Source organism: Emydura macquarii, unplaced genomic scaffold (genome assembly GCF_026122565.2).
Source record: "Emydura macquarii macquarii isolate MOO-44397 ecotype Brisbane River unplaced genomic scaffold, CSIRO-AGI_Emac_v2 contig_71, whole genome shotgun sequence".
NCBI classification, from domain to species: Eukaryota; Metazoa; Chordata; order Testudines; family Chelidae; genus Emydura; species Emydura macquarii.
In genome coordinates this window covers 3,748,023-3,770,260 of record NW_027130208.1, presented here as the reverse complement: position 1 = coordinate 3,770,260, position 22,238 = coordinate 3,748,023, and the positions used below count along the sequence as shown (strand labels likewise).

The following is a 22,238-nucleotide window of genomic DNA, read 5'->3' as shown; positions in this document are numbered from 1 at the left end:
AACACATTTAATTTTTGTAGGCATAAGCTTTCGTGGGCTGCAACCCACTTTGTCAGATGCAAGAAACAGAAATCAAATGGCAGGTATATATATATACGTCCAAGTTTAAGGAACAACAATGGGGAAGTAGTTGAGGCCTATTCACAACCATTGATTAAGAGGTGAGAATTACTTCTTGTAATGAGATAGCCATTCCAAGTCCCTGTTTAAACCCAGTTTGATAGTGTCAAGTTTGCAAATCAGTTCAAGCTCAGCAGTTTCTCTTTGAAGTCTGTTTTTGACGTTTTTTTTCTAGAAGTATGGCAACTTTCAAGTCATTTACAGAGTGTCCTGGGAGATTGAAGTGCTCTCCGACTGGTTTATGGATGTTTCTGTTTTTTATGTCTGATTTGTGTCCATTTATTCTTTTGCGTAGTGACAGTCCAGTTTGGCCGATGTACATGGCAGTCATGTTGTTCTCTTGTTGTTCATCTTGGAAAAGAGACTATTAAGGGGAGATATGAAAGAGATCTATAAAATCATGCATTGTGTTGAGAAAGTGAATAAGGCACTCTTCTGTACTTCCTCACATAACTCAAGAACAAGGGGGTCACCCAATGAAATGAACAGGCAGCAGGTTTAAAACAAACATAAGGAAGTACTTCATCACACAATGCACGGTCAACCTGTGGAACTCATCACACAGAGAATGCTGCGAAGGCCTAAACCATAACTGGATTAAAAAAAGAACGATATACATTCACGAGGATAGATGCATAGTGGCTATTAGCCAACGTGGTCAGGGACGCAACTTCTTGCTCACTGTGTCCCTAGCCTCTGACTGCCAGAAGCTGGGAGTGAACAACAGAGGATGGATCACGAGATGATTGCCTATTCTGCTCATTCCCTCTGAAGCACCTGGCACCGGTCACTGTCAAAAGACAGGACAGTGGGCTAGATAGGCCGTTGGTTTCACCCAGTGTGGTCATTCCTATGTTTTAAATTGAAGCATGTATTTGAATCTCATTGACTTCAGTGGAACTTAATCATGTGCTTAATTTATGTCCTCATAAAGGATGATTTCCAAAATCAGCACCTGAAGTATCGCAGAAACACCATTATCTGCATTTTACTGTACATAAGCGGAGACTTGAACAGCTAATTTTTGAATTAATTAGAACCTAGTGGGACTGACTTTTTAGACCAATCTCAGTAAGCAAATATTCTGCACATGAAGAATGACCGTGCAATTACAAAGCTTTAGAAGGGCAATGTTTCACAGAAAACGGAGCCATAAAAATAGTTGCTGTGTTCAAGTAGCTAGTTTTCAAAGTTCAATACAGAGCAACTTTAAAATAAGGCTTTTAATTAAAAAGAAGATGATATTGAGGTTATTCCACATTAAGGGCCCACTGCATGCCAAACTAAGCTGGGAGGCTGGCAGAAAGGAAGCCTGGAGAATTCTGCAGGTTCTATTGAAAGCCATTATTAATAGCGGCTGTGCCAATGCAAATAATATTTTCTGAAATAATAAATGGATCTCTCAGGTGATTGGCAATGAGACAGAGACTCTGTCATCTCTAGGGTAATGATTCAAATCCACTTTGGAAACGCTGAGCATTGTTACCAGCTGGACTGAGGCCATCAAACAGTTTCTTATTGACAACTATTGACATAATAGAAAACAGCTCTAATTAAAATGGCACTGTTTCCAGGAAGATTCAGCAGAAGCACCAAGAGCTAAATAACCCTTTCACTTCTAGAGGGGGCTGTCCTTCCAGAAAAGTGCTATGATGCGTGGTCAGGGAGCTGCGGGAGAAGCTTGTAATGCTAGTGCCTATACTGCACCTATTCTGTGGATAGACACACAACTAAACGTGGGTCATCTAACTTCAGCAAAGATTAACTCCAGACCTGAACTTTGCACTGGGCTATGGCGCTATAATGGGCTGTCTCACAAGGTGAGGGGCCCTTTCAGAGGTTGGAAGGCTCAGCTGCACCTGTGCAAGTTTGGCCTGCCTCTCAGGTGAAGACAGTGAGTGAAGGAGTCAGGTGACTGGCTGCTGAGTTTGTTCAGCGGCCAAAAGAAGGGCAACAGCTGTGAAAGAAGATGCCTCTGCTGAAGAGGCCAAAGAAGTGAGGCTGCTGAAGGCGTACGGTAGCAGTGAGAAGAGAGGGTGGACTTTTGGGGCCTAGCCACAGGGCCATGTCACGGCAGTGACTGGACTCTGCAGACAACTGGGAACAGCTCAGCCAGTCTTGTGCTGAACTCCCCGGGCCAGTGAAAGCACAGACTGACTGCAAAACATGGATCCATCACCCCTGCATTTTGGAAAAGACTGGATCTGTGCCCAAACCTTACAGCTCTGGCCCTTCTCTGACCAAAACGTCAGTGGCCGGTGCAATCAAGGTGGCAGGTAAAATTCTCAAAAACACCTACGTGACTTTGAACTTAACTCCCATTTGCAAAAATGTAGGCACTTAGGAGCCTAGATCCTATTGACTGTCAGGGAGACTTAGACACCTACGTCCCTTTTGAAAATGGGATTTGGGTGTTTTTGAAAATGTTACCTGGCATCTTCCAAGAGTGAGACATTCAGTAAAGACAGGAACATTTTTAAGTAAATGGAAAGTAGGTTCTCTCATTAAACTAAACAAGCAATTTAAGAAATGCTATGAATCTGCACTATAACAGCAATATTCACTCTTCAGCAAAGTACAGTAGACAAAATACAATATCATGGGATATGACCCATAAAGATAAAACCCATAAAATGAGATTTATGAGATAAAACCCTTAAAATGATCAAGTAACAGCTCCAGAACTGGTCAGACAGAAATCTCCCGTATTTCAAACAAGTTCAAAGACAGAGGATAGTGTAGAATTTAATATTGTAAGGTAGCTTTCCTAGAGAAAATTAATTAGTAGTAATAATGATCACAACAGTTCTTGGCTCTTACCTAGCACTTTCCATCTGTACATTTACAGAAGAGGCTCCATGTTTTTTCACTAATACACCAGTTGGGAAACAGGTGCTGTGATATTAAGGGCCTAATCTTGCTCCCACTGAAGTCAACGAGATCTCTGCCATTGAGTTCTAGGATAATACTCAGTGGCTTGCCCAGGGTCACACAATGAATCAATGACGGAGTGGGAAAGAGAACTGAGATCTCCTGACTCTCTGCTAAACTCTATAGGATGCCATAAGAAAATCCTATAGAAAAGAAGTTCCTATAGAACTTTTGCCTAAGGAAGTTACAATCGTTTTTCCCCAAGACCATGTGATTACAAACAAGCACTGCAAGCTTGCTTTGCTCTCTAAAAGGCAGCAGATGTGTTGCTCCAGAAATCCCTCCTGAATGTAAACATATTAGCACTGTATAAACAGCTTGATTTAATAGGAAAGGCAGTACTATATTCCTGCTTTGTCTTCAGGATCACACCGTTGACAACTGCAATAATTCAAAGGTGAATTATGGTATCCACTGAAAGGAGGGAAACAGAAAACTCTCAAGCTATACTTGTGAATTAATTTCCTCCTCTTAGCTGAAAATGAGAAATGGATATAATTTAGTTCCTATTTAAGAATCGCTGTTGGCTAAAACTCTAAAATGTTAATTGCTTCTTAATAGCATCTGCGTATTTTACCCTTTTTAAACCACTTTCTGTGGCATGGTATTGTTTAGAATAAAAGCCACAAACATAAATATCTGACAACAATGAAAGGTCACCAGTCACATAAAACACTTTTTAAAAAAAAAACAACAACATTGCAAAGCGCAGAGACAAGAACTCAGTGCATGTCTAAACATTGCATGTGTTCCCAGAACGTAGCCATCTCCCTGCACCTCTATGAACCAGAAGTACAAAGAGCATTCTGGTATCAACATGCAGAACTAGTCAGACTAGTCTTACTTACCTTCACACTTCTAATGATGAATAATACCAGTACCACCATGCAAAGTTTGAATCTGCAACAGAGTTTACTGAAATCTGGTGTGTAACCACAGACCTGTCTCATGCCATAACAGAACACAGCATGGTAAAGCAAACTGGCTCACTGTAGGAAAAGTCAAGTGTACCGTCTCTCGCTCGCTCACATGTCTGGAGACTAGGAGTATGGAATACTTCCTGCAATTCTCAAAGCCCAGAGAAAAGGAACGTATGCACACATAAGCACATCCAAACCTTTTGGTTTGTTCCCATCAGTATTTCTGTGAATAACAGCAAACTGTCTAGATAGCCTGCCTGCAGCCCAGTGTGAATATGTTCATAACTAGACTCTCACCTTCATTCAGTATTCCTATGTTAACTGTCACTAGAACACATACTTTATTTAGCTAGAGTGAGATTTTACTAAACCAAGCACAGTACGGAGAAGTATGCTGCTCGTTTTCCTTTGCTGCTCTACTAACACCCCTCATCCCAGGCTTCCTTGTGTGAACAGACATTCCAGTCATCACGACCACCAGGGCTAAAGATCAGATAGCCAAACTCATTTTCAAATGTGAATAAAGATGTGAACTAAGGTATGCAAAAGAGAAATGTTAAACAAAGAACTTCTTATTCCTCCTACTCAAGCAACCAGAGGCTCACAACCAACACCAGTAAAGTTTCAAGCCAATTCCGTTACAATGCAAAGACTGGATTTCTGGTTGTCCTACGGATGCTGAGGAAGCTACCAACTCATTGTTCTGGGGTACCAGGCAATGTGATTTTTTTCAGCCTCATTATGCTGACATTTTATTTGCCCCTATAATAATGCAAAATAACATAGCCCTGCAGTTCCATTAAAAATCTGTTAAGACTAAAAAAGAGACCAAAACTGCTCAATGCATGTTCCAATGACTTTAGATGGTAGCACCGCTAGAGAGAATAAAGTGCCTTCCTCATTCAAAGATCAATCACGTCACAGTCTCCAATTGTCCCATCTCCTTCAGGCAAAGGGAGCAGGAATCACAAATTGTGCTTGCAAATCAAGAATCTCATACAGAAGTGGGACAAATCACTCCCAAATATTTCCCACTGTAAAGATTCTCTACTGAATACTATGTTGAACTTCAATATCTTAAAAGGTGGGAAAGGCTTAGAAAAACAGAGACTGTGTTCTGCTCTTTCAATTTTCAAACTCTTTCCTTACATCTATATATTAATATGAAACACTTCATTTATAGAACATGAAATGACATTGCAAAGGACCAGAACAGAGATTTGGGTTTTTTATATATTCACAAACAAAAAAAAAAATCTAACTCCTTATTTAGACCTCTAGATGCTAGGGCATCAATACAATGCAAACAACCAGAAGGCTTTGCTCTGCTTCAATGTTCTATTTATGTCACCTCTATTTGCAAATCATCTAGTCTCTCAAATGCCTAAAAGTGCAAAAGTGAAAATATCAAGTTGTTTTACCCTCAAAATGCATTGCTAAAGGGGAATCCATGTCTCTCCTGCATTGTCTAATTCTCGGTAGGAGTTTCTTAATGCTTTTCTCACACAAAAACAAAGAATTGCTGGACAGCAAAAGACCACTTGGGCCAACACGCCTGTCCCCTTGAGGATTATCTTCTCTTAACAACTGGTTTTTGTGCTGAATACTTCAACAGCACGTTTCCCTCTCAGAAAAATCTGTCTCAAATTCATTTCCATGCTCTTTGCTTTGATGACCTTATTTAGCAGATTATTCCATATGTTGCTCATTTCACTTTAAGGAATACTTTCTGAAGAACCACTTTATCTTAATTTTCTAAATTTCAGATTCGATCTGGTGGGAGATTTTGTTTTATTTTAAATGCCCACCAACCTAAACGGTTCATTTTTCGTAAGGAAAGTGACAAAACTGAAAAGGGTACCCAAAATGAAGTGTAACCACTTCATTGCCAAGACTCAGCACAGTCAGAAATATCACTGCATGCAATCAATGTTAGATCCATCGTTAATTCATCCCAGAGCCCTGTTTGCCTTTCTTATTTCACTTATACACTAGTTTCATAGTCTCAAGGATTTTCATACACAAAACCTTAAATTAATTGCTACTGTGTGCATATAGCATGACTGTTACCATCTAATGTTAACATCTGGTCTGGTTACTGACTCCAAATTTGTTATTTTGTATTTGTTCATAAAAAACCTTTACTCTGCTAATTATATACATTAAGGGTGGCCAAACTTACTGACCCTCCGAGACCACCCTCCCCACTGGGCAGAATCCTCTAGCCCCACCATCCTGCTGCAGGGCAGAAGCTCCAAGATCCCCACTCTAGTCTGGTAGGTGGAGAATGGGGTGCGAGAGGCGTTTAGGGAGCTCCAAGATCCACACTTTAACTGTAAGAGAATCACATGTGGCTCACGAGCCATGGTTTGGCCACCCCGTTACATTTTATATTTGTGCTTTATTCAGACATCCAAATGTGTATTTTTCATATCTAAAGTAATATTGAATCTCCTTGAGTTTTCAGTATAGATTACCTATTGAGAGGCTATATACTGTTGTGATGGGGTTTAATGTCTGGTTTTCATAACTCTTATTAACATGGTAACAAAAGGGTAATTACTCACGCAAATTATAGAATAGATAAAGACCAGTTCCTCTGCCTTTATGAAAAGGATGCTATCAAATAAGTAGCTGAGTTTCAGTTAAGTTTCTGTTACATGTTTCTTCCTTGCACTATGTACTTTTTTGTTATAACTGGGCAAATAACATTTTTCAGGTGAATTATTAGTGGATTTAAAGGATAACATGTTGAACCTCAGTTATATTTTAATTTTAGTCACCCATAATATAGCATTCTCCATTAAAATCATTTACCAACAGTTGGCCTATGGGCATTGGTGATGAAACAGGTAGTGCAATTCACAGAATCATAGAAGATTAGGGCTGGAAGGGACCTCAGGAGGTCATCTAGTCCAACCCCCTGCTCAAAGCAGAACCAACCCCAACTAAATCATCCCAGCCAGGGCTTTGTCAAGCCAGGCTTTAAAAATCTCTAAGGATGGAGATTCCACCAGCTCTCTAGGTAACCCATTCCAGTGCTTCACCACCCTCCTAGTGAAAAACTTTTTCCTAATATCCAACATAGACCTCCCCCACTGCAACTTGAGACCATTGCTCCTTGGTCTGTCATCTGCCAGCACTGAGAACAGCCTAACTCCATCCTCCCTGGAACCCCCTTTCAGGAAGTTAAAGGCTGTTATCAAATTCCCCCTCATTCTTCTCTTCTGCAGACTAAAGCCCAGTTTCCTTAGTCTCTCCTCATAAGTCTTGTGCTCCAGCCCCCTCATCATTTCCATTGTCCTCAGCTGGACTCTCTCCAATTTGTCCACATCCTTCCTGTAGTGGGGGGCCCAAAACTGGACACAATGCTCCAAATGTGATCTCATCAGTGCCAAATAGAGGGGAATAATCACTTCCCTCGATCTGCTGGCAATGCTCCTGCTATTGCAGCCCAATATGCTGTTAGCCTTCTTGGCAACAAGGGCACTGTTGACTCATCTCCAGCTTCTTGTCCAATGTAACCCCCAGGTCCTTTTCTGCAGAACTGCTGCCTAGCCAGTTGGTCCCCGGTCTGTAACAGGACATGGGATTCTTCTGTCCTAAGTGCAGGACTCTGTTCCATCCTATCTCTTAGAGCAAAGTTTTGCTACTGCTTCAGTAAATCCAACACTAGTTTGCTCAATTACTCCTCACAGTCCATTAGTGAAATTGAACCAAAAGTACCAACAGGAACATCTAGAAAGATGCTTTAGAATCAATGTGTCTTAGGTGTACCACCTGGTACTTTACTGATGCTACACCTAGTTCCCTTATGGGGGAACTATCATCTGCATCTTTAAAGCATCACACAACTTGGCATAACCAACACGATCTCTTCAGAAGAGGCAATCTGAAGGGTTTGTTTTTACTGTAGTTTATTCCCATAGACTGTTACTGTGAATTTCATTACAGTAGTATCTGGGCCCTTCACTAACATTGCAGCACTAATCCCCAAAGCACAGCTATGAGATAGAGAAGGATTATTGTCTTCACTTTACAGATGGGGAACTGAGGCACAGAGAACTAAAAGGAATTGTCTAAGATCACACAGGGGGTCTGTGGCCAAGGCAGGCCCAGAACTCAGAGCCCCAGGTCAGCGAGACTTTTTTCACAAGACCATCTTTCCCGAAAATCAGGACTGATGTGCATTTTTACAGCTATGTAAGGAGAGCTAATTGAAGAAACACTTGTCTGTGTTACAAGTGGTCTTGCCCACTGCTACTACTAATCTCATTTTCATGGCACAAAAATCAATACCCGAGACACTTGAGTTAGTTCACCAGGGTGGCTGTCCTAACATCTCTGGAGATAGCTAATGCATCCATCATCGTAACAGACATTAAAATAAAACATACAGGAACACATCAAAAAGACAGTCCCAACCGTATTTTAAATCACAATCTGTTCCCAATCTAAAAGAAACAGGCTCACCTCCAGTAAACCAGCACTGCAATGAGAAGAAGGAGGCAGACAAAGGTCAAGGCTGAAACAACTATCAGTGGGATGATCCATTCCATTTTGCTAGGAGAAGGTCTGGTTGCCATACTGGAGCTATTCTTGTCTGCTGTACCATAAGCATATAATGAAAATAATCAGTACCAGTAAAGAGTGGATAAAATTATACACAAACTTAAAACTGCCATCACTCCAGTTTCACTCCAGTTTCCATGATGTGAGCAACCAATCAGAGAATGGAACTTCAAAAAAGGGTACAACTCAATCCTTCACTTTCATGTAAGCATTATAGCATGAAAGTATGGTGCACATACAATGCATCGATTGGATTCTACTACTGTACCTAGTTCCAATCTTAACTTTACTTATGCACAATTTTAAAGCCAGATCCTGAAATCAGGATCCAAGCATTACTCTTACCATCTTAAATCGTCCTCCCCAGGTCAATGAACTGAGAGCTCTGCTTTGTAATTAAAGTTTGCAGGTTCATGCCCCTACTTTATAAGGTCTTTGGGGCAGGGAATGTATCTTCCTCTGTTTACAAAGCTCTATGTAAAGTTTACTTCAATATATGAATTATTGTAATAACTGCACTTAGAAAAGCCCCCAAAATGTTATCGATCCAGTAGCACGTCATAATGTTTGGTGAATTGATAAGGTCTGTTGAATTAGTACACATGCAGGTACTTTTAAAACACTGATTATTGAAATGGGTGGCTAGATGGAACCTGTTGCAATCTGCTGTAGAAATCCTTATGTCTCATGTTTTATACAAAATGAAATATGGCAAGATCCTGGCATCTGATATCAGGATGATTCAGCAGAAACAACAATAGGCTGGTAGGACCTTTCGTATATGAAAGTAGAGGCCTCAGTCAGGTATTGGGACATATTGTTTTAGCCACTGTATGCACAATAATGACAAAAGTTCCCTACCCCACAATACGTTACATTTTAAGGACCATGCCATATTTCAAAAAGCCCTCTAATCTGTGCAAAATTCACAAAATATTGAAAAGTGAAACTTTCTTGCACAACAGTGTAAGTGATAAATTACAGGCTGCACTACCTAATAAACATCCTGCTGGAGGGTCTGCCACTGTCAATAAGAAGAGGCAGGGTAAGGGAGAATGCAAATGGTCTAAGATCTGAACAAAGATAAAAAAATACACCCTTGACTTATTGTTTATTACCCCCACATGTGTTTTCGCTTTCCATGCCCTTGTTCAGTATTGTATGATCTCTTCTGAAACAGCAACGAATCTTACCAGGGGAACATAATTGCCTTTTCACCATAGGTAGGCAAAACACGGCTAATTGGAAGTCACCAGATGTCACATAATATGAAGTCATACTGTATTTTAATAGCGTTTAGATTCTACTCCTCCATAGGCAGGAGTAACATTCAAACAACGTGGAAGTAAAGGTTAATTGTAAATGCTTTTGCCAGACTGCTGAAAACAGAGCAAGACGAGGCTGCTGCGAGCCCAGGAAGAAATCTCTCTAGTTTTAAGAAGTAGGCTGATGGAGGTAATGCCCTTTACCAGGCAAGCCTAAATGAGGTGCTAATCAGAGGGATGTTTGGGGGGAAAATGAACGTGTACTGAGTGCAGAATTGATCAAAAGAGAGACAAATAGTCAGTATCATTCTTAAGTCTCTAACCTCAATGAATAAAGGTTGCAGAGGGTACCACCTTTGGGCTAACTGTGTCTCAGAAACATAATTCACAGCTTTTATTAAGAATATGTGTGCAATATACAGTAAAGCTTACAATACATTTCACACTGTATGCTTTAGTCATTGCAATACACTAACAATGTACAGCTATTCAGATAGAAATTTGATTTCATTCAATAATTCAGAGCAAGAAAAATGTTTCATCAGTGGAACTTTAATCACTTTAAAAACAATAAAGCATCACAACCCACACGGAGGGGGAAGTACTACTGATCAGAGCCATAGAGAAGAGCAAAGTAAAAACACATGGCCCATTAAAACTCACTAGGAAAGTGAAATGACACCAGCACCCCATGCCAAATAGAATATTACTTCATTTCTCTCCCACAAAGCGAGGGTTCCATACATGATTGTCTCCTTACACTTCGACACAAACATTTATATTTCAGTTTGCAGGAAGTAATTTACACCACTTAGCAAAACAGCCTGAGTTAGAGTTTTGACACACTGGAATTAAGTACAATATTTCGGTAATATTCCTGATTTTTCTTGTACTTATTCTCAAGGGGAGACTGTACTTTATCTGACCTCTCTGTCATGCCACAGATGTGAAAAGAAGAAAGAGCTCAATGTGTCAAAAGATACCATTGCAAGCACACTTCATGGACGCCGGTGGCTGAGATTCCAGATGGAAATAGTCGGGCAATAATCTACCACTAGAGAGAAAATCTCGGTTTCTTGCTTTTGAGGAGAAAGTCAGTGTTTTTCACTGCTTAAGTGATGTTTGGAGTGAAGTGAAATAAAAACATCAGCGAAAGTTGCCATATCGTGACTGTTGATGCTAGAAGACTTTAGCAGTACATCTGGACTGCCAGCAGGTGTCTTCTTCAGTTCGGGGGTAGAGAAGCAGATAAAAAGGCAGCATGCTGAGAAATGTGAAAAAATGTTGAAGAAAATATACACCGAAAAGAAAGATACAGGACTCTATATGTCTCTGCCCTCTCACAAAAATCAGCCTTTTCATCTTTCATTTTAAACAAAGAACACTGAACAGTGGTAGAGGAAATAACGTATCCTTGTTGTAACTGGGTCCTGTATACGTCTTACTTCAGCATTAAAAAAAAGAAATCCAAAACCCCCTCCCAAAAACCATGGATGAGGAAACTCCAATTTTGCTCAGAAATGTAAACAGTTTCCAGTGGCATATGTCATTGTTGAATTAATTCAGTTTGCCTTTTACTGGCTTGGAATTCATCCCAGTAGGGAGGAATAAAAACTATTATAGCATATCTGCTGCAGGAAATGCAACACAACATGAGCTCAAGTAGTTTAAAATCCACTTCTCAGTGTGTGGAGGGGCGTAGGTATCCCTAACAATCACTTTCTTGAGAAACACTTATTCAGCACTTTCATCTATGTCAGGACCTGGCACGAGAAATCTTAGAGAGGGAGCGGGGAGAGAGGGAGAACAACAAAGGGTACTTTGGCAGGGGATTTACTGATGAAGGTCAACGGGAGAAAGAGGAATTCTACAATCAGAAAATTCAGGTCCCTAAAGCTCTCTCCCTGAGAATATAAACATGTTTATTCTTCAAAAGTAATGCCAATTGTCATAAAACGCAATAGTTGCCTGTAATATATAACCTACCTCACCTATACCTAGCTGAAACTTTCCCTTTCTCATGTCTTGGCACTGCATAAACCTCTAGTGCAGAGACAAAGTTCTGTTTTTGTCATATTACTTTAGATACAGATAACCAAGACAGCATACGTTCTGAATCCAACAAAAAGTCATTGTCCCAAGCAGAAGTGTCTCATATCATCCACTCATTCAAATGACAGGAATTGTCAGTCATTCCTTTGAGTAAATGAGACTATGAGCTGACACAGAATGGTCAGTTCGTAGCACTCAAAGATAACAGCCATCATTGTAAGTGTGGAAACTGGAGAAGTTTTTAAAAATGTCATCATGGAGAAATTTTTTACTTATTTATTTATAGGCATTCTTCAGTGCTCATTCCTATAACTCTGAGCACTTAAATATATCCTTTCACTATTTAATAAACCCATGTTGATGACCCATAACCATAATGTCAAGTAACCAGGATTCACACTGTTCTGAACAAGATCTCCTTGTGCAATCCAGTTCTTCGATTTACCAGCATTCAAACCCTATTACTGTTTGCTTCTATAAATTGCTGTGCAAAACAGCTCAAGATTCACATGAAAATACAATTTAATAATTCTTGCCACATATGGAGAAAGAGAATTACACAGATGTTTAATTATCCTAATGAGATTACCCCCCAAAGGCTTTTGTAACCTCAGCCCTGATGAAGACTGTTCGGAAAACCAAAGCGCTGATGTCCTCTATTGAGACTAAATAACGTTTAGAATGCATAACAGGATCTCGCTCTACGGCCCTCTCGTGAGCAAACTTGTGCGAAGCTTTGTAACCCAGTAGGGAATGGGGAGGAGCAGGGCAATGTTCCTATCACGTGGAATCCCAGAGGGTCAGTGTCTAGAACTATATTGTTTTCAAGCTACGCTCATGACCCAGTCAAAAGCACCAACTGGAAATATGTTAAATTTGTTGATGGCTGAGGTGCAAAGTGAATACATTATCTTGTATCAAATCTTATTTGTTTAAGCTTCCAACATGGCAAATCAAAATTCTGTTGATTAACATTAATATTAATTCTGTTGATTAATTGGTGCTTTTTTTTTTTGCACAAAATATCACTGTAGTTGCAGCTCCTAACTTCCAGATTTAAAAAAAGAGACTGAGTTATTCTGAACAGCTGTGTCTTTTACAGTTGCAGATCAAGATACAATTAGGCTAATGCAAAAAACACAATAGAGAGGGATGAACAAGAAACTGAAACAGGAGCATGTGAGCAAGCACTCAGTAGCAGAAGGATCCATTAACGCTGGCCTATAGCATCAGACAAGAGGAGGCCAATGCCATTTGGAAAATAATGACATGGCCTCAAGAGAGGTATATGTATGTGCGTGTGAAATAAGCGCTAAAAGAAAATGAGCTTTCCTGTACTAATTGGCCTCTCACTTTCCCCATAATTTCTCATGCGTTCCCTATTCTTCTCTAATCATCTATGCTCACGTGTGCTTCTCCTTTCAGTTATCTCCTTATGCACTGCTAATTTGGTTCCCTGTAATTAATTTTGCAAGTGTACATTGTTATAAAACAATGTTCTACTCTTTAAAATGATACAATTTTCCACCCGAAAAACCCAGCAAAATAACTTGACAGCAAATTTTGCTTTTCTGGTTCACGATACAAAAACAACTATTTGTCCTGTAGCGGCCATAATCAGCTGCACAAACTTTCCTTTTTGCACATCCTGGGAGTGGTTTGCACATTTTTTCACCTGTACTAGTTCTCGACAATGCTTTAAGACACCCCCTCCCACGCTAGCCACTTAAAGATGCTAAGTTTCACACACTTTGATCTAATGACACGTTTATCTCGATGTTCCAAAAGCCACTTAAGGCCTGCAAACCATTCGTTGTGACAGTAGCGTCTGCTCATGCAAGGAGTGTCATTGAAGACAATTCACATGCATAAGCAAACGACCCAGTCTCTTTGCATGAATGAAGGGTTTTGCCAGGATCAAGAGAATAAACGAGATAATTTTAGGGCATTTGAGAAGTATTTTGGGGGCGAATGGGCGCGTTGAGATGTGTGTTTGAAGGCATAAGTGAGGGAAAGCTAAGTTGAGTTTTGCATTTAGCGCTGGAAGTGGTTAGTCTGCTGGTCATGCGTCTCCCTAGTGGGAGTCCATTCCACAGCTTAGACCCAGAGCCCGGGAAAGTTCCATCTCCTGCACTCTCTAAGAGCATCCTCCAATTGGTACAAAGCTTCATCACCCCAGTCAGACTGTAGCTGTCAGGCGAGGTGATGGTTGTGGAGGAGGGGGAAAATATCCGCTCTTCTCTCCCCCCATTACTGCACGGCTTATGGCCCTCCTCCTCCGGGCTCAAAAAAAACAAAAACCCAGTTGGTAAAGGGTTCTCCCCTCCCCGCTCCGAGGAATGCTTCCTGGAGGGGACTTATCCTGAGATTCTTTCATGGCGGGGTGGGGGTTTCAGGAGTCCAGGGCCCTTCCCACTCGAGTGCTTGCCTTTCTTCCCTCACCTAGAGCTGGGCTTTGCCTCTTCATGGCCTGCCTCCCCTTCCCATTCCTCACCCAGACACCCTATATGTAAATCAAGATACAAATGGAAGTGCAGAATCTCTTCCTGAGATGAAAGGGAGCTCTCTCTGCCTTTCCCCTTCCTGCTCGGCAGAGCCAGGCCTCAGCAGACATTTCAATTTCAGTGATCTGAGCGTATTAAACTTGCCCTTAGCAAGTAACCAACAGCCTCTGCAGTGTCTGAAGTAGGCCACAAAAGAAAGATTCACCATGAGGACATGAAGGAGGAGGAGACTGAGGAGACTCTGAAGGATAAGACTTTTTCTCTCAGCCAAGACTCAGAGACCTATAAAGGGATCCAGATTTTAAACTCTCCACCCTTCAGGCCTATGACAAGCACTGCAAAATTCCCTCAAGACATCGCAAAAAAGTGTCAGTCCTTCCCAAAGACTGACTCAGCGGTTAGGCGTGGGACTAATCCTCTGGTCTATTAGAGACTAACATTTCCCCCTCAGAGCTCAGGGACAGAAAAGGGGGCTCGAGCTTTGGAAAATGGTGTGATTTGGCCCTCAAAAGTCTCAGCATGTCCCTCAATGGTTCCTGCATCTTCAAGTTTCCTCTTCTGCAGATTCAGGAACTGAGAAGTTTACCACCATCTCCCCGGGACTTTGACAAGATGCTAGACCTCCCCCTGTTCTTGAACAAATTTGAATGTGATGCCACCAGAGACTCATTTAAGATTCTGGCCTGGGGAGATGGCAGGAAACATTGTCATTCATCACTTCCTCTGGCTAAGACTATTGGCAGGTGACTTTGGATCTAAGGTCTGACTCACAGCCCTTTCCTTACAGGGAGCTTGCCTCTTTGAGATATCCAGAGCCGGAACAGGAAGGACACAGCTGATTCCACGATGTCACTTCCCTTACACCAGCATGGAAAACCCCAGAACCGTATTGACTGCGACACAACGTCTATAGACTGACTGTCCTTTTGTTAGGTCTCCATGAAGATCCATTTCAGGTTCTGGCCTTCCAGATAGCCAACAGCCAACTTCCAAGTGAACACTGCCCACAGACCTGATACCTGACTAGCACAAACCAGTTTCCCTGGATTGCACCTTAGCTTCTTCCTTTCCTCTCTCCACAGATTCCTCAAGGCATATGGGCTCTCCGTGTGTCAGACAGAGTGGGAGCAAGCCATGTCAGATTCGTGAGTCCTATCCATAATAAAATATGGCTATGCATTAGCATTTTCTCACCTTCCTCACACTCCGCAATGGGTCCCTTCTTTTCTCTCTTAATCCCCCCTTACGCATGCCCCAGAAAAACTGATGTGATAACAAACCATATGTCATCTGATGGACATCGGAGCCATCTGTCCATTTCCTCTCTCATTTACATTACACTGGCAATGAGCCATCAGGCTCTTTGCTAGAACTCGCACAAAGGACATGGAATTTGGACATTCAAGGAAATCAAGACATTACGTAGTGCTAAACAGGGGTAGAGAAGAATCCGATACCTCTATTCAAGAGGCAGATTTGCCTTCACAGAGCAAGCCACGTGGGCTTGAACGGAGCTTCCACTATGCCGAATACTTATGGCCTTACTCTCTGACTCAGCTCTGCAAAACGTAGCCAGAGCACACACTCATCCCCGACAAAAAGCAGACATGGCAAGGTGGGTCTTCCAGGTTGCCTGCGCAAGTGTTTTGAAGTGTGTATGGTGGGGAGAGCTGACTTTGAAGAAAACCATCAAGTGAGACCGTGGAGCAGAAGAAAGGAAACTAGAAAATCAGCCACGTCTGCAAAAAGAATGTCAGCAAAACATGGGCTGGAGCATGACCGCTCCACTGTTGTTAATCTGTTTTCTTGCAGAACAATTCTAAGGGGCAGCATTAGAGTCGGGTCAGCATTTCTATAATAAACATCATTAAGGAGTGGGTTTTTGATTCTTTTAAAATTTAGCCATGAAAAATTGATTCTAAGCTGTAACTTAGCATAAAAGGTCTGGATTTTAATCTTTATAAATGCAAAAGGGAAATAAATATTCAAGATGGTTTTTCACAGTATTGGAACTCCACAATAGCTTGGACAGAAAAACAAAATTACTAAACATACTATAGTCTTGCAAAATAAACAGGGATTTTTTAAAAAAGACAATCATCTTCTTACAGTCACAGAGACACTCCTTCCATTCCAGCCTCAGTGGGAAAATGAGGGAAACCCTGTAATTGGATGCACGTGAGACTATCTGTGTAGAACCCCATTAACTTCCATAGATGCCATGAAATGCAAAGGGCTATCTATGTGGCTCAGTCTTCAGGACTGAGGCCTGTGAGTGCATGGTGAGAAAGAAGCCAGCCAGATATGCTGGAGCTAAGCAGTGAAAGCCTTATGCATAAATAAAATAACTTTATACATATGTCGCAAACTTCTTATGAAAAACAGATATGCATAAGACACAGCGGTCACTGTTCAAAGATAATTTCACAGTTGTAGTTAGCTATATTAATTTTTAAAAACAAAATTCCTAAAGCAGCCAACCATAATGGAAGCTAATTTCTTCATTTTCCAGCTAGACGCACATGTTTTTAATTGGAGTCTGGGTAATTTCCTAACACAATTACTTCCCTCTCCTGGGTATTTTTCCCCCAAAGTTCTAACCTAATTTCTGGGCTAAGTCCTGCACGGATTGATCCTTCTGCTGCTAATAGGGTGGGGTGCCAGTCAGTGAAGAATCTGGTCCCTATAACTTTTTCAACAGTATCTGAAACCAGGCCGTAAAGCACAGCTCCCACTCACCCCTCCTGCAAGATCACTCACCTGGGTTAATGGTGATGAATCTGTTATCAGATGGATTTTCCTCTGGAAATCTGTCGTCATTTGGAAAAGCTTTTCTTGATGTTGTCTCTGGTCCCCTTGGGATTTTCCCTACTTGAAGTTCATTTGTGAATGCTGGTGGCACTTGGGTGGAGGGGACAGGTTGGGGTTGGGTGTCTGTTTCAGTAACCCTCTCTTCTTCAGAACTCTTATCTGTTGGGAAAACGTTTGGGTTTTGCTCTTGACCAGGTATGGTTTTATTTCCTTCTTCCTCTACAGTTCTATTAGGGGAAATGGTTGTTAGTGTGGGTTCAGTGTTATTTTGTACCTCGGCAGCCTCCGTCACTGCGCTTTTCTCTTTCTTTTCTGAGTCCTTTTCTCCTTCTTCATCATGTTCCCTTTCACCATCCTCACTTTCACTCTTCTCATCCTTTTCTCCTTCTTCCGCCCCTTCATTGTCTTTTGTCAGAGTGGAGTCACTGTCCGGTGCTGGAGAAGATAAAGGCTCAGAGGTAGCAAGCACTGGCCTGACTGCCTGTTTGCTGGTAGAAGCAGCATTAGGAAGGCGGGTTGGCCACACGGTGCTAGGAAAGGAGGAAATACCGCCACCACTAAATCCAAGGCCCGCGAGCAAGGTGCTGGTCACGACGGAGGCCACTGTTGCTTGGCTTCCACTGGATGAAGGTCCCATTCCAGTTGCCATTGAAACAAAGGAGAAAGGAAGGCCAGAAGAAGTCCAGGTAGAAGATCCAGAACTGATTGGAGCCATGTCAGCTGAAGAAGCAGGAGAAGCTGTAGGCTTGACGAGATCACCAGGAGGGAAAAGGGAAGAAAACACACCAGAGAGAGCGTCAGTAGGGGTACCTGACATGCTACCTCGGCTCTTTTTTCTTTTTGTTTTCTTTTTCTTTCCAAACACTCCATTCTGCCCATTATTCTGTTCAAATGAGACAAGTATATTTATACAAACTGGAGTCAAATCTACCCAGAAACAGCACAAGCACAAGCTTTAAAAAGTCACAAGGCAAATGACCAAGAGGATGTCTACACTGCATTCAGGAGGCGTGATCCCAGAACCTGCACACATGCACAAGTCAGCTTGGATGCAGCATGTGCTGTAGAACCCCACCTGGGACCCTGGGTAGGTACCTGAGCAGCCCCGCAATGGCTTCACTGCCATCGTTACTCGAGCTAGCTTTGATCTAGCTAGATCAGGCCATTTGATCTAGATAGATCAAAGCTATCTTGAGTTATGTCTACACCAGCTACAGTCACGCCTCCGACTGAAGTGTAGACATTCCCAAGAGGAGCAAACATTCCTGCACTTGCCATTTCGAAACAGTAATTACAGCAATATCTCGTTCTTCTTCTCTTCATTTTATACTCTCCCTCTCCCCCTCCTTAGTGACTGCTGAAGAACATTTCCTTTCGGGGCTATGGGAAGGGAGTCTACTTTACAAGTTTCAGGAGTTGAACTATGCTAGTTCTATAAACCTTAGACTAAAAAGGAGTTTAGAAGTATGAAATTACACACATTTTACCTTCAAATAAAAGCCGTGTTGCTGAGTGCACTTGTTGCACCAGCAGCTATAATGCCCCTGATGTTGTAATAAATGGACCCGGCTCCCGTAATCAGATCCAAAAATGGGGCATCCCTTGCTCTCCTGAAGAGCCCTGGAGTCCTTTCACACAGCTCGGAGTGCAGGGCTGGGGCCTCAATTGCTATTCTTTTCTAGTTTTGTTATGCACCGGTTGGCATTATTCTGGTGAGGTTTGGCAGCATGGCACAGTTTGGCATGGTCATCCTTCAAAAGATCTCGATTGAGACCCAGGCTGGGTACCCATGCAGAGCAGTATGAGGGGCATTAGGAGGCTGCTTATTGCCCTCAGCTAGCTACCACCACCAGCCCTTAGTCATCACCATAATTTGCTTCAATCCATTCTACCCAACTCACTGCCTACAGTGGTTATCACCCTAAAGACCCTGAAGTTAACAGATTTGTCCAAAGACACAGAACGATTCTGTGGAAGAGCTGGGATTGGAACTTAGTTCTGTGATCAGGCCACTAGAGCTTGCTGCACTTGTGCTTCACGTTATCCCTTCAATCAACAAAAATAAAGTGGCAGTTACACTGCAAATGCATTTATGGGGGACAGCAAGCAAGGATAACATAGGCACTGATTGAACCTTCACCCAAACCATGAAACATCTATGACCCCAAACATTTTTAGAGTTTTAAAAGCTTAGTAATTTAGTAATAATACTTCTGCACCCCTCTGCTATTACTGCTTTCAGCCAGGCCAGGATGTTGAAATGCTGCAGCAAAACAAGAAAGGCTGCTCTCATGTTATTTCTGACCCAGCTGCAATCACAAAGAACTGACGCTCTCAAGAGAGCCGTTCTTCTGAGATCTCGAGCTCAAACTTTAAATAAGCATCTGAACTTTTGGATGCTTATCATTTTGAACTTCTAACGCTTTGTGAGATTTTCTTCTCTCTGGCATATGCAGTTAGTCTCAGAGCTGGGCTGAGGAATTAAAAAGTTGGCAGCAGATTTTGTACATCTAGTACATCTCTACATTATCAGTGAAAAATGTTCATTATTCTTCTTTGAGGGCTGTGTTACTGGCGTATTACCATTCAGAATGGGACTGAGTGAAGCCAGAAATAAAGTATTTACACTAAATTCTCTAATATGAATTCAGTCCATAAATTTGATTGGCATTACAGCACTGTACATAACTGTTCTTTCGGAACTAAAACTGTACGTTCTTTAGTGGTGTAAAATACATGTGCTTATTGCACTCTCTTTGGGTTTTGGAATATTAAATCAGAAGAGCTGCTGAAAATGCACCTTAGTCAGTACTTACAGCCTCAAGTAATGTGAAATAAAAAATTAAAATAAATAGTTTGCGAAGGCCTAATTTACACAAAAATAGATATTTCCACAGCATTGGAAGACTGCAGACACCATATGCCAAACCATTGCCTTGTTCCTATTGCATGAACCTCCATTCCTTTAGTTATTAAAAGAAATTAAGCATATTCTCATAATCATCATTAGGATTATATATTTTCTCTCCAAAGAAAGCTTATAGAATCGTGACGCTATAAAGCTGTTCCAGGTGAGAAACAGGCTATTCAAATAAAATAACACCCTCCCAAATCACAACAGTAGATTTACAACGTTATGCTGCCACCTGGTGGGTATTATGGCACAATTTACAACTGCTTTTAAATTTGCTGCAATGATTTATGTCCATTACTTACCACTCCTGTTTTAACAATTCTGGTCCCCTCGAATATTCGAGTAGTGTTAGCTGGGAACAGAGGAGGATAATTTTTATGTGGATTATGAAGCTGTAAAAATACAGTTATTCTTGCTAAACAATTTCTCAGAAATTAAAGGCATTTAAAACTTCAAAAACTTGAGAGCCATTGCTACTGAGTGTGCTTAGGGATTACTAATGAGGAAAAAGTGGCAGGTGTGTAAGAGGATAACCACAGATCAGTTAAAAAAAGAAAAAGTCTGAAGTACCCTGCTACATACAACCACGTCTAAATTCTGGTCCCAGTTACATTATACTGAGAGTCAGGTCAACATTTTCAAACTCGGGTGCCTGAAGTTATTCACCTCAATCCATACTACTGCCTGAATACAGCCTTCCAAGCCTCATGTTAGCCCATCAGCTTTGAAAATGTTGGCTTTAGTTTACTAAGCCATAAAATATATGGTGTTGCTCAACCACAAGTTGGGTAAAAATCTATGGGCCAGTTATGCAGCAGGTCAGACTAAATGATCACGTCTATTCACCTTAAAACATACTAAATCTGTGTTCATCTCAATTTATGCTGGTATAGCTGAAATCAGAGTCTCGTTTCTGGTCTTCAGAATTATCATTCGAGTGGCTACATTTAAGGAATTGGGTTTGGCGAAGCAGTTACACTTCCCCAAGCTGTTTATCTGTGACCGGGAGGGAGAAAGGTATTCCAGGTCCACGTGTCTTGCTGCACACAGTGTGTTGTCTGGAATTAGGTATGTATTTATAGTTTGTTTAAGTGGGCAATTGTTCAAAATAAAACTTTAATAAAATACTTTAAAAGACGGCCAGCCACCATTTGTCTTGGGTTTTTTTATTTATTTAAAATTACTAGCTTGTAAAGGGTGAAGGAAATAGAATCGTCCCTCACCTGTAGACAAATTAAATAACTACATATTAACCATCCTAATGTACTGATTCTCCATCCTCCCCGCCACACATCTGAGTTTCTACCAGCTTAAACTTCTAGAAGAATGCAGATTAGCATTACCATAAACAGCAAAACAATTCCCACAAGCACGATACAGTGTGATAAAACCTCCTGAGGAATTATTTTAAAATTTAGCTTCTGGAGCCAGTGTAGAATTGGAAGAACTAGCTCTATCTGGGAAGGGGGGGGGGCCCTAAGGAGGGAAACGCATCAATGTCTGCCATTGCCCTAAAGGGGAGGGTGTAGCCTCCATTATAGATCTCTTCGTGTAACTGGGAAGCTGACAAAAAGGCTCTTTTGTCTCTAATCCAATGAATATCATGGTCAAATTTCAGCGGTTCTGTCCTTTTCACCGTTAGCTTAAAGCTATGAGATGCAAGGTCCCCGGTACACAAGTCTCTGATTGTCTCAGGCACTTAAAACAAAGACCAAAACTCTCAGATCCACAGAGAAGATGCAGGTGCTCAGATGCCACAGCGAAGAGTGCAGCATCTATTAGATATGATAGTACTTGCCCGGTACCCTGCTCTTCCCCCTCACACTGGAGATCCTGTGGCACTTGCAGAGTCACCATAATATTGCAGGCATAATGCACACCTTGTGGATCTGAATAGTGAATTGTGTCCATTGCCCGACTTCACAGACTGTTCTAGCTGTTAAGGAGTATCAGATTAACTATGTTTGACACCCCCATATTTCTCCAAAGGTCACCCTTTAAAATGTCTCAGTTAATTTAATGAATAACTTCTGACTCAAATAATTTAACTCTTTGCTTTTTCTTAGAACTAGGATTTATAAGACTACGCTTCAGTGTTGTTTATCTAACATGCACCAAGGGTGAAATTCTCCCCGGGTGCAGGGGCCAT

At 41.5% G+C, this 22,238-nt stretch overlaps 1 protein-coding gene across 3 annotated transcripts in view; it reads right to left on the bottom strand.

Annotated features, from left to right (window-relative positions):
* Positions 1-22,238, bottom strand: part of PTPRG (protein tyrosine phosphatase receptor type G) — a 532,225-nt gene that overhangs the window by 80,576 nt on the left and 429,411 nt on the right. Inside the window, exons 11-13 of one of the 3 annotated variants that reach the window (XM_067541509.1) lie at positions 20,392-20,441; positions 17,125-18,058; positions 8,445-8,577 (exon numbers count right to left, since the gene is read on the bottom strand). In XM_067541509.1, the coding sequence (XP_067397610.1) occupies positions 8,445-8,577; positions 17,125-18,058; positions 20,392-20,441 (1,117 nt within the window). The remainder of the gene's footprint in view (positions 1-8,444; positions 8,578-17,124; positions 18,059-20,391; positions 20,442-22,238) is intronic. The other 2 variants (XM_067541517.1, XM_067541525.1) reach the window with 2 other exon arrangements.